This window comes from Lemur catta, chromosome 7, assembly GCF_020740605.2.
Source record: "Lemur catta isolate mLemCat1 chromosome 7, mLemCat1.pri, whole genome shotgun sequence".
In the NCBI taxonomy this organism is placed as follows: domain Eukaryota; kingdom Metazoa; phylum Chordata; class Mammalia; order Primates; family Lemuridae; genus Lemur; species Lemur catta.
In genome coordinates, this window is record NC_059134.1 from 65,317,180 (window position 1) to 65,330,719 (window position 13,540).

Here is a 13,540-nt window from a genome sequence, read left to right on the forward strand (position 1 = left end):
CGTTTTTGCTGACTGATAGACTTGGGCTGTAATTAGTGAAGATAAATGATAGAAATGGACTTTAGTAGGGCAAGATAAGTCCTGAAAAACGGTGATGAAATGAAGTGGAACTCTCAGGGCTGCCACAGTGAGGGGCTGACATTCCCTGTGCTTCTGCCCCTTCCTTTTAATGGGGCCATCCTCTCCTCTGCCCCATCAGGTCTCCCTCTGATCTCAAACTCATTGAAGCAGCTCCCTCTGTTCCTACTCTTTGCAAATATCCCTTTCTTATGAAGATTTTTTTCCTTTTTTCTTATGGTATATATGTATGCATTAAGGAACATAAAGGAAAACAAAACCAAACTTTATTTGAGAACCACCTTGTTTTGCAAACTCTTGGTATTTATTCTTCTCTCCATATTGTGAGGTTTAGCATAGGATTGGAGAGGAGATGCACTGTGGCGCCTTGGAGATTGGAGAGGAGATGCTTGGTGACTTAATCAGACCAGAATTAGCCAGCAATAGTCATTATCCTAGGATGCTAGAACTCTTCCAGAACATCTGGTGCAGCCATTCTCCTTTTATACATGGAAAATTTGAGCCCAAAGAGCTCAGTGATCATTGTGAACAGACATTAATTGAACAGCTATGATCAGGAGGACATTCTTCTAGGTTTGCATAAGTTCTTTCATTAAATAAATGGCCTACCCTTTTTTTTTTTTGAGACAGTCTTACTCTGTAGCTAAGCCTGGAGCGCAGTGGCCCCATTAGAGCTCACTGCAGCCTCAAACTCCTGGGCTCAAGCTATCCTCCTGCCTCAGCCTCCCCAGTAGCTAGGGCTACAGGCTTCTGGCACCACAACCAGCTAATTAAAAAAAATTTTTTTTTCATAGAGATGTTGCTGAGGCTGGTCTCCAACTCCTGGCCTCAAGTCATACTCTTGCCTTGGTTTTGCAAAGTGCTGGGATTATAGGTGTGAGCCACTGCCCCTGGCTTGGTCCACCCACTCTGATTAGTTAGATTGTGGAGTGAGTTGCTGAGTTGTTTCCCTCCCTTATCTCCTTTTATACAAGGACAGAAACACCAGCAACAGCGGCATTCCCCGGGTCAAACTCTTTGTAAGATGTGAATTGACCCTCAAGAGCTGGGGTTAGAACAAAAAGGTTGCCGGACCCTCTGATTTCTAACCCGCCGTAACCTCCTCTCTGTGCCGCCAGAGCCCACTAGAGTAAACATCAATAAACGTTTGCAAAATGAACGAACCAACTTCTCTCCGAGGTCCTCCCTGCCTCCCCCAATCCCGCATTTTCCCCACTTGGGACTGCGCTAGCATTTGAGCCTCACTAGGGAGACTCTTCCGGGACTTGTTCGCCCTCCTCAGACAGTGAAGCCGTCCCCGGGGCAGGACCAGGACACCCCTTTTCACTGCGGGACCCCGGCCGGAGGCAGGCGAGCCGCTCGCCCCGTCTCCCGTGTTTTTTCCCGGGATGGGGGGCATTGGTTTGCGGTGTACAAGAGCACCAAAAACGGCCTGAGCCGGTCTGGGAAACATTAAGAGGATTCGGAATGGTGTTTACTGTCCTGGCCAGAAGTCCAGACTTTCCCACCAGCAGGGCCGACTGGACCTGCAGAGAGCGCGCGGCTCCAGCCAGGCGCCGGGGGGGCGGGGCCTGGAGGGGGCGGGACCTGCAGAGGTCAGGTGACCTCGTGGCAGGCGGTGGCGGCGCAGGCTGAGGGGCGGCAGCGGCGCTGAGGGGCTGGCAGGGCCGGCGGGGCGGACGGGCAGTCGGGATAGTCGGGGCAGCAGGGCCACGGCCATGGGGGGCTTGAAGGACGAGCTGCTCAAGGCCATCTGGCACGCTTTCACCGCGCTCGACCTGGACCACAGCGGCAAGGTCTCCAAGTCTCAGCTCAAGGTGGGCGCCCCCTGCCCGGGCCCCTCGCCCGGCCCTCGCCGGCGTGCTCCCCACTTCCCCTGAGGGGAAGGCGGACCGCCGGCCGTGACCGCAGGGAGGGGAGGGCCGAGTCGGATTGCGGCCGGAGGCCTGCTTGGGGTGGAGGGTGCGGAGACCGGGATTTGGTGTTTCCTGCTTTCCTCTTGCCTTCGGGCTGTGCCCTCGGGCGGGTGTGTTAGTTCCCGCGGGTCCGGGGGCGAGTGGAGCGAGGAAGGCTGGGCTGGGGTACGTGAGGGGCGAGTGTGGTTTCCATTGGCGCCGGGAGCCCAGAAAGTTTTGAACTCTCAGGGGGCGGTGGGAAGCTCCTTTAGACGACCTTCCCTGATTTCCCTCGGAGAGAGGAAGGGACTTGCCCAAGCTCACTGGGCAGAGCCTTCTGCAGCCCACGTCCCCACACCGGGGCACTCCTCAAAACGTCCTGCTGCACCCGAGGAGCCAGGGCCGGTCAGAGGAGGCAGAAACGCCCCAGAGCCCGGCTTCCAGCGTTCTCCGCCTCCGGGAGGCTTTGGCGGTGAGGCACGCTTTCTGACTCGTGAACACCTCCCCGCCCGGCGTCTTCACGTCTGGAGCTGGGCGAGAGGGTGAGCAATGTCCCACAGGGACCTTAGTTCCGGGTGAGGAGCACTCATCTTTCTGGCACCCTGCAAAGGCGACTGCTTTTGCAGAGTCGTTATTGTGACTGCCAAAGGTCCCATGACGAAGTGAGAGTATAAGGTATAAATAAAGTGATGCTTGCAAATTGAGTAACCCCAGCAGGGAAAGTGGCACTCAGCCAGGAGAAACTGGCAACTTCTTGAAAGTATAAAATATAGGAACAGATGAGAAGAGCCATTCACAGACGTTTTCAAACATACACATTTTAGATCTGAATATCTGGTTTTTGTTAATAAAACCCTTCTGGGAAGGAATTTCTGAAGATTAGGTTTGCTTTGTATATATGAAGGTTCTTGTGAGTAGTGGCTTTTATGCCAGTAGGATTTAGCATTCTCCCTTGTTTTCTTTTTTCCCTCCTCTCTTTTTCTTATTCATAGACTCAGTTTGTAAGAGCCAATGGAGATACCCACTGAATTTTTATTTTACTTTATGTTAAGAAATTAACAAAGAAAAATTGACTTTTTTGGTCTACGGTTCTATGGACTTTTACACATGTATAGATTCATATAACTACCACCACAACCAGGGTTTCTTCAGTTCCCTTATCCCAAAAGGCTCCCTCCTGCTGCCCTAGCTTCCCCCCACCCCTAACTGCTGGCAACCATTGATCTGTTCTAATTGCTCTAGTTTTGGCTTTTCCGCAATGCTATATAAATGGAGTTATATAGTATGTAACAGTTTGAAATTGGCTATTTTTACTCAGTATTAAGCCTTAGAAATTCATCTATCTTTTGTGTACCAATAATTTTTTTATTGCTAAATAATACTCCATTGAATAGATGTGCCATGGTTTTGTCTGTTCACCCTTGAAGATTTGTTTATTTTCAGTTTTGGGGGATTATGAATAGAGCTGCATTTTACTTTTTACTGTTTTAACTTTTAACTTACCTATACCAGTTTATTTAAACTGGTTTTGTTATAGATAGCACGGAGCTGGGTCTTCTTTTTTTTTTGGACACAGGGTCTCAGTCTGATGCCCTGGCTAGAGTGCAGTGGTGTCATAATAGCTCACTCCAACCTCAAACTCCTGGACTCAAGCGATCCTCCTACCTCAGCCTCCTGAGTAGCTGAGACTACAGGCCTGTGCTGCCACGCCTGACTAATTTTTTCTATTTTTGGTACAGACAGTCTTGCTGTTGCTCAGGCTGGTCTAGAACCACTGAGCTCAAGCGACTCTCCCTCCCTGGTCTCCCAGAGTGCTAGATTACAGGTGTGGGCCACTGCACCAGTTGTCCAGAGGATGCTTGACAGCATGCCTGGCAGGAGGTGTTAAATTCCAGTTCGTAGATTTCACCCACAAGATGTTGATAATGCACTGTATAATTGTATTTTGTCTGTCCTTTGTCTATGTAAGAGACTTTGGGATTTATTCAGTTCTCTTCATCTTGCCAGTGTTTGTGAAATTGAAAATATTTAAAATTTTTATTTAGGTCTCTCCTTTTTGGTGTTTGACTCTGAAATTCTGTGTCCCATTGGCTAGCAGTAGAGTTTTTGCCTTAATTTCTTGATTGAATGATTCATTCGTTCAGTAACCTTTTGTGTGTCTACTGTGTGTAAGGTACCATGCTAATTTAATAAAAAGGTTAGTTTTTTAGGCTCATAAGAGTTAATACCTCTTTGTAGGAAATATCATATAATTGATTTGTTAAACAGCAGACTAAAAATTATATACCCAAAATGATGGTTAAAATTTATTGCTTTGGGAAGCTGTATGGGTATTCTAAAATGTTTTTGACACTTGTCGTTTTGAATTACCTTCACAACTTTTGACACAGAAAATGGATAAATTCACTAAATAGTATATATAATGGGTATGTTAGTAAAAGGTGTGGGAAAAGAAACAAATATGAATCTTTGCCTTCAAAGAGTTTAAATTTTGGTAGGCAAATTAAGAGAGTAAGCGATCATTAGAGAAGGCACTCTCTCTCTCTATAGATTTAGATTATAATACTCAGACAGTTATTTTATCCTTAAAAAACAGAAAGTCTTATGGTAGAGATAAGAAATTCAGGAATATTGGGCAGAAGATGCTGAGTGTGACAGAAGATATAGGGCCATGAGAATTTAGAGGAAGAGGCAATTACTTCTTAGTGGTGGGATTGCTTAATGAAAAAAGCTTTTTTGAAATGAATTCTGAAGGAAGCTAGATGTGATTGTGTAGGAATGGGAGAGGATTAAGCCCCTTCTATTCATTCATTCATTTAATGGATGTTTATTGACTGCTATTAGCTCTGGGGAACCCTGTGAACTACTATGAGAGACAGAAATTAATCAGGCATTTATTTATGGGGACTTCAGTGTGACTTATTTTGACTGGGGTGTAGAATATACATGTGTGTGCTCCTGTGTGTGTGAGAGAGAGTTATTGCTGGTGATAAAGCTGCAGAAATATATTGGGGAAAGTTATGAGAGAAGCTATTTAGAGAAGAAATGATATAGTTAGTTTTGAGCATGTAGAGGTTTTTTTTAGGTCCTTTGTGGGTGGATGTTCAGCTGGAGATGATGTGTTTGGGAAGTGTATGCTGTCAGTACAGTATCTGGTCGTTGAAGCTTGGAAAAAGGAGAGAAAAGAGCCATTGACAGTCTTGGAGAATGGATAGAGTAGGTGATGAGAGGAAGAAGAGAAGAAGGGAACCAGATAAGAACCACTTTGGGGCAACATTGGAGCTGAGGGAGAAGAGAGTTTTAAGGAAAACATGATCTGTTATCTTTGAGAGTTAATTTATTAGTGTTATTGTCATATATACATATATATGTATTTTTATATATTTGGAATTTATAAAGTAATGAGAGTGATTCTTCCATTTCATAGCTCATAAACTACATATTTCTTCTGTAAAGAGAAGTTGTGAAAAGTGTACAGTATTGGTATCATTTTGGGAATAAATATATTTCTTTTAAGAAGATTTATTTTGTAATGTAGTACTGAATTTAGATAAATGTGTTTGAATCACTGCCATAATTAGTAAACATTGGCCTTGAAGGTCTCTAGTGTAGTATGTACAAAGCTTATTTTTATACCTAATTTTTATTATTAATTAATAGCATATTTTTGAATAAAACAAAAATCACTATCTAAATACATTTTGAAATATAATCCAAAGAAAAAAATTGGCAACATAATAAAGATATCATTTAACTGTTGTATGAGTGGAAAAAACACACAAACTGCTTTTCTTCTGCTCTCATTCAACAAAAATCAACACAGAAGACTCTGTGATGAAATGTTTGGGGGTTTCTCCCCACACACCAAACAAGCAATCATGTCTTCATCGGACACTAGCTGGGTGTCCTCCACTACAAATTCCAACACTATCTACCTGGAGATAACATCAGATACCACAGGTTGAGGGCTCAGTCCCACAGACCTTTCCCCACCTTCCCACTGGTTGCAAGTCTGGACCTTTGGAATTTCTGACCGACTGGCTTTGAGTTGGGGTTCCCATGAGCCCTTCTTTTGGGTTTGATTAGTTTGCTAGAGTGGCTCACAGAACTCAGAGAAACGCTTATGTTTACTGGTTTATTACAAAGGATATTTTAAAAGATACAAATAAACAGCCAGTTGAAGAGATGCATAGGGCGAGGTCTGGAAGTGTCACGAATGAATGAATTTGGGAGCTTCTGTCCCCGTGGAGTTGGGGTGCACCACCCTCCTGGCATGTGGATGAGTTCTTGTTAACCTTCCTATAAGCCTCCATATATTCAGCTTTTCAGAAGCTCCCTGAACCCTGTAAGCTTGGGCATTTTATGGAGACTTCGCTGGATAGCATGATGAAAGCATGGACAACCATGTAGAAATATGATTAGATGAAAAGGGTATGATGTCTTAATAAAAGACTGAGTAGGGAAACCCAGGAAGGCATGTCTGTTGAGATTCCTTTTGGCTTCTCTGTGCAGCAGTCCTTCCTCCAGGGTATGGGGCAGGACCCCTTCTGAAATGGGGGTCTTATGACCTATAATCAGACCAGGTTGGTCAGAGAATTTCTTTATGGCCAGCTCCCAGGAAGAAAAGTGGAAGAAGATTAGAGTGTATTTCTAATTTTTAAGGCCTGTCTTGGGGAGAAAAAGGACCAGGTGAAAGGAGGGCAGGATAAGCTCAGAGAGAGGCCTAAAGTGCCTCAACACTACAGCAAGGAGTATGGTAGTTATGAGCCAGGAACTATGGACAAAACCTGTATGTATATATATCTTAAAATATCACATTTGCAAACATACACTTCTATCAAACTTATCAGTAAAATAGAACTATAGTACACAGATTTTAAAAACCACTTGTAATGTACGCAAGCTACAATATGAACAGATGTTCAGTGGTTGTCTAGTCACAGTGATGTTTCCTTGTTAAAACAACTAGGCATAAGTTCATTGCAGGTAAGTAGTCTTCTTGAGTCTTCATTAACCCTCCCACCCACTATCGCCGCCAAAAAGAGAACTTCTGTCTCCGTTTTCCTTATCTTGATTCTTTCTACTTCTTCCACATTCTCTGTAATCTCTTTGGGTGTTTCTTGGCAATCTATGCTCAAGACCCTGATATAACATGGTGTAGCATCTACATAAAACCTATGCATATCCTCCTGTACTTTAAATCATCTCTACATTACTTATAATACCTAATGCAATGCAAATGCTATGTAAATAGTTATTTTACTATATGTTTAAGGAATAATGAATGACAAGAAACAACTCTACAATGTTAAGTGCAGATGCAAATTTTTTTTTGGAATATTTTCAGTCCACTGTTAGTTGAATATATGTGGATATGGAACCCAGGAAGACAGAGGGCTGACTGTATTTTTTTTTTTAGTAAGGTACATTTATTTGTGTGTGGATTCTATATTCTAGGAAACCTTATTAATAATAATATGCCATCTGAAACAGACCTTGTTACTTTTAGGTTATGGTGTAAAGTTGCTGAAGTCATAATGGAAACAGGAATAGGGCATATTATTTGAAGTAAAAATAGAGACAATAATGATTTTCTCCACTACTGATGTTTAAAAATTATCTTTATTTAGAATTTTTTTTTGTGTTTCTGAGATCACGTAGTGAGACAAATTAGAATTTTAAGGGTCTTGCTGAAAGATGGTAAATCTCCAGTGTTACTTAGAAATGTAATACACGCAGTTCCAAGAAGGTAAAAAAAAAAAGGTTATTATTTAAACAGATATATATTAAAAAGAAACTTTTTGAATAGTTCATATATACACAGCATAAAGTTCATAAAAATCAAAAGGGCATTTACAAAAGCAAAAAGTAAGTTTCCCCTAACCCTGGGCCCATGTTAGTTCCTTGCCCTGGGGGTAAGCATTATTTCTAGTTTCTTATGTTCCTTCTAGATATTAAAATGTACCTTAAGATTAATTCTCTTATTGTTATAGTGTTTTCCTCTTAAATACAGCAAAATCTAGTAATATTTTTGTAACCTTTCTTATAATTTTACTTTGCAATTATGGTTGCAGTATAAATTACATGTCAGTGCTGGAAATGTCTTGAAATAAGCTCATTGTTGGCTGTGCATTTTTATCCTGTTGTTTTTAGAAACAGCTTTTTTCTTTGTAATTGTACCTTTTTGAAGTAAAAGAGCTTACAACTCTGTGAGGATCTAAATGAAAAAAATTTTTGAAGAACGTGGTAGTTTGAATCTTTATTAGTTTCTCAATGATAGATTTTCAACTAAATGTTTTAAATTCTTTGCCTTGAAATTGGTTTGCATATATCATGATTAATATCATGTATTCTGTTCCTATGCAGGCATTTAGCCTCAAAAAATTTTAACTTTGCCAATAACAAAGGTAATTTAGCTAGGCCAGTGGTTGGTTGAAAATATAAAGGAAACAAATTGCAGTAAAGGTTTTTTATTGTGTGAAACACAGTATACAAAGATGTGGTTAATTCTTGTGAACTTGGCATGTATAGTATTCCCTCCCTAATCTTTCATGTTATTTTTCTGTTAACGCCTGTGATAAAACTTGCTGAGGAACAAAAATCTAATTTAAAAAATGGGGTTAGGAGAATGGAGTCATTAGTGAGCATATTAAAGACTGTACATTTTGTAACGCAGTATTTCTTCAAAGTAAAACAATAAAGGCAGCTCTCTAAATAAAGAGAATATCAGGCATTTAAAAATCTTAAAATAGTGATAATGGGCTGGGCATGGTGGTTCATGCCTGTAATCCTAACACTTTGGGAGTCCGAGGCAGGAGGATCGCTTGAGGCCAGGAGTTTGAGACTAGGCTGGGCAACATAGCGAGACCCCCATCTCTACAAAATATTTAAAAAAAAAAAATAGCCAGACATAGTGGTACACGTCTGAAGTCCTAGCTGCTTCGGAGGCTGAGGCAGATCACTGTAACCTCAAGGAGGATCGCTTGAGCCCAAGAGCTTGAAGTTACAGTGACCTATGATTGAGCCACTGTACTTCAGCCTGGGTGACAGAGCAAGATCCTGTCTCAAAAAAAAAAAAAAATGATAATGAATTCTGGGTTATTTCTATTTTCTGTTCCTTACTTGCTAGAAACTTTTCAGTGAAATAACTTGGAAATTTTTATGGTTTTTTTTTTTTTGAAATACACATACACTTTTATTGATGATAATGATAATGTGCAAACCGTGAGGTACTTTTTTGTGTCTGGCCCTCCATCTTAATAGCCAGTACTGTTCTAATCTTGTGACTCAGTTCTTAACTTTCCTGATCCCCATTTCATATTTCCTTTGGGGTCTCACCGCAGTCCCAGAGGGACATTGTAACGAAGCTAGAGACAGAAGAGGCTTTGGGTGACCTTTTCCCACTTACTTGGCTTGTCATCACTCAATAGGTATTTCTTTCTTTCTTTTTTTTTTTTTTTTGAGACAGAGTCTCGCTTTGTTGCCCGGGCTAGAGTGAGTGCCGTGGCATCAGCCTAGCTCACAGCAACTTCAAACTCCTGGGCTTAAGCGATCCTACTGCCTCAGCCTCCTGAGTAGCTGGGACTATAGGCATGCGCCACCATGCCCAGCTAATTTTTTCTATATATATTTTAGTTGGCCAGATAATTTCTTTCTATTTTTAGTAGAGACGGGGTGTCGCTCTTGCTCAGGCTGGTCTTGAACTCCTGACCTTGAGCGACCCACCTGCCTCGGCCTCCCAGAGTGCTAGGATTACAGGTGTGAGCCACCACATCTGGCCATGTTTACAACATTTGATTTGGATGAGGAGAGTGGTATATGTGGGCATGGTGTACTAGCCAGAAGTGACACTATTTAGTATAAAAGTTGTTCTGGTTGTATGGACAATGTACAGAGGTATTACATTCTACTGGATAGGCAGCTCTGGGAGGATGGGGCAGTATCTGTCTTGCCAGGCAGCACATCTCCATCAATTCTTTCATTTCCTAGGACGGTGGATGCTCAGCCAGATGGCTGTTACACTGAAGTAGAGAGTAGGAACTTGGTGGGCAGCAGACTCCAGTCTCAGTGATCATCTTCCATGATGATTTGAGAAATGCCATTAGGTACTGGAACACCAGACTGTTTGTAGATTGGACTAGATTGTAATTCTGAGGTCCTTTGCCTGGTTGACTTTGGGAAATTTGCTTTGCGTTTTCTATTTTAAGATAATCATTAAATGGGAATGATAAGACATACAACAACATGCATGCTTGAACAGATGTTACAACCTTTATGTGTGACAACACAACATTCTAGCCACTTCCTACTGAACACTGATGATAAAGAAAATTAGTCTACAAAACATTATATGAACTTGAAGGTTTCAGTCTGCTGAGCACTTTTGGTTAGGCACTCTGGGGAAGAAAAAAATATGCAACATTGCTCTTTACCTTGAGGAGTGTATGGTTTAGTCAAGAAGATAGAACATGAAATGACTACAACAGCACAATATATAAGCAAGTTCTAGAGAAGGTGGAAAATGAGTGCTCTAAGCTGTGCTGTCCAGTGTTAGCCAGTAGCCACATTTGGCTCCTGAGCTCTTGAAAAGTGGTGAGTCTGAACTGAAATGTACCATAGTATAAAATATACATTGGATTTCAAAGACCTAGTACCAAAAATGGTAAGATATCTATTTAGTAATTTTAAAATATTGATTGCCTGTTGAAATTATAATATTTTGGATATATCATTAAATTAATTTTACCTGTTTCCTTTTACTTTTTAAATGTGGTTTTAAAAATTCTAAATTCCATATGTGATTTGCATTATATTTCATTGGACAGAGCTGCTGTAGATGTTCAAAGAAAATAGAGAAAAAATGCAAACAGTTGCAGACAAGGAGAGTTTCATGGACAAGGTAGAACTGCAGCTGTTTCTTGAGGGAATGGGGCAGATCTTATTTAGTGTAGACACAGAAAGGTGGCACATATGGTGGTAGCATTGTAAATGAGAGCAAGAGCCTAAAGTTGGAGTATTTGTGAACAGAAAGGAAATACTAAGGGTGGAATAGAATGTTTTGAGTCATATTGGAGGATTAGGATTTAAAGAGAGATGGGGCTACATTTTAGATATCTTTGAATGTTCTTACATAGACGATGGTTAATATATACTTGTTGACTGACAGTCAATGTTAGAATGACTAGTTCAGAAGTGATCCTATGAAGAAGGGAAGTCATTAAAAGATTTTGGGTGGATATATGGCAGAGGTATGGTTTTAAAATTATTCTGGTGATGTGAGTATGATGACTAGAGATGAGAGGCTGGAGATGGGGAGACAAGATAGGGAGCTGCTGTGAAATCTGGGTAAGTTGGTGAGTGCTGGACAGGAGTGGTGGCCGTGGAAATTTATACCTTTCCTTTACAGAGCTTAAATCTTATGAGTGGTACAGGTGAGCAAACTGGCAATTCAGATATGGTGAGATACGGAAAGTGGACAGAATTAGGGAATTCTGAGTAAGGGAACCTACCTAGCGTGGGGTGAGGATTGGAGGGGTTAGGTCAGAGAATGCTTTTTGTCTCCTAAAGGAGACAGTTGTCACTAAATTGAAAAGGATGTGTGAAATTCCTCTATAAGCACACTACCATGAAAGATTCGGAAAGTAAATCCCTAGGAGGGAGTATCAGGAGAGAGAACACTGGTTGGGGAGTCAGGAGACCTATATCTGTGCTCCATTACTTGTGTGGCCATGGAAGTCACTTCTCTCTTTGCTGGGCTTTAGTTTCCTCATTTGTAAAATGTAGGGCAGCAGACATAGTCTTCAAGGTGTACCCTTCTAACTGAAGCTTGTTAGCTTGATATGTTTACCATGGTCACATCCTGGGGAGTGCAGCAGCAACACTTTGTCAGGGCCTCAGAGGGCAGAATGGGACCTGGTACTGAAGGTGAGGAGCCTTGTCTTCCCCGACTCACGCTCTGATTAGCCTGAAGCTGACACAGCAGCTCAGTAGAGAGAGGAGTTGGCATTGGCTGGGTTGAATTAGATCCAGAAAGAGGACAAACTATAAGATAAAGAGATATAGGAAGAGGAAAGTCTACAGTTTTGTTGTTAAGGGAGTGGTGATACCAAAGTCAGAATCAGGGTGGCAAACATATTTTGGGGAGAAAGGTGATGAGCTCTCCTTTGGATCTGTTGGATGTGAGACAGATTTAGAATAGAAATCTCTAGTACTGGTTAGTGATATAAACCAAGGCTTATTGGAGAGGTTAAGATCAGAAAGAGATCTGAGAGTCATTAGAATAGAGGTGACTTGAAGTTGTCAGAGAAGAGAAAGAAGAACTCAGGGCTGAAAATTGGCCCTTTGGAAATGTCTAGATTGGGAGAATGAGGGACAAGGGATGTGACTCCATAAAGGCACCTTTGAAGAGCTTAGAAGTTGGTATGTCATGGGACCAAAAATCATCTAAAAGGAGGGGGTGATCCCGACAGCCAACTCCTAGACATTTGCGAAAGTGGCTTGGCCAGGAGGTTTCTGTCCGGAGTTGTGTTCTCTAGGAAGCAGATGCTGAGACAGTGTTAGGAATGTAAAAGGGTTATAGGGGAGAAACACCTGTGGAGCGGGGGAAAGGAAGCAGGATTGTGAAAAGGAGCTGTCAGACCATAATATGGACTTGGGAAAACCAGGATCTCTGGAGCAAAGATTGCCTGTTAAGTGACTCCAACCTTGGGACGAAGCGATCCTACCATCCTGCTCCGCCATTGGCTGAGGTGAACCCTAAAGGTAGCCGGAGGCTGTCAGCTAACCATAATCCTTGTAGCTGGGCAGCAGTTACCTGATTTCTCTCTTGTCTTTTATAGAGTCCTTTCTCATACATGCTTGTTAATTCTTATTGTGTCCTTTCCTCAGAAGTCTATAATTGAAGTTTAAGGAACTAGACTGCTTTACTAGATCTTAGGCCAGATGAGTTATGCTTGACTAGTTCTGGTGGTGTTAATACCTAATGGAGGCATTGTTTTTTTTCTTTTTTTTTACTGTGAAAGTGATCTGAATTAGATCCCAATTAAAAATTCTTCCCAGAAACATAATAGTATAGTAAAATAAATTCAAAGACCCAGTTCTAGATAAAGATGGTGGAGGTGCAAAATAAGATAAAAAGAAAAGAGAAAAATTCTTAAATAGGACTCATTTAGCAAACATTTGTTGAACAGCTCTCTCATTAGGTACTTTATTAAGCTTAAAATACAGATGGAGGCCGGGCGTGGTGGCTCACGCCTGTAATCCTAGCACTTTGGGAGGCCGAGGTGGGCAGATCGTTTGAGCTCAGGAGTTTGAGACCAGCCTGAGCAAGACTGAGACCCTGTCTCTACTAAAAATAGAAAGAAATTATGTGGACAACTAAAAATATATAGAAAAAAAAATTAGCCGGGCATGGTGGCGCATGCCTGTAGTCCCAGCTACTCGGGAGGCTGAGGCAGAAGGATTGCTTGAGCCCAGGAGTTTGAGGTTGCTGTGAGCTAGGCTGACGCCATGGCACTCTAGCCCGGGCAACAGAGTGAGACTCTGTCTCAAAAATAAATAAATAAATA

The 13,540-nt window shown here is 41.8% G+C and overlaps 1 protein-coding gene across 1 annotated transcript in view; it reads left to right on the plus strand.

Annotated features, from left to right (window-relative positions):
* Positions 1-1,682: 1,682 nt before the first annotated feature.
* Positions 1,683-13,540, plus strand: part of SWAP70 (switching B cell complex subunit SWAP70) — a 67,958-nt gene continuing 56,100 nt past the window's right edge. Inside the window, exon 1 of the mRNA XM_045557498.1 lies at positions 1,683-1,895. Within this exon, the coding sequence (XP_045413454.1) occupies positions 1,797-1,895 (99 nt within the window). The 5' untranslated portion in view covers positions 1,683-1,796. The remainder of the gene's footprint in view (positions 1,896-13,540) is intronic.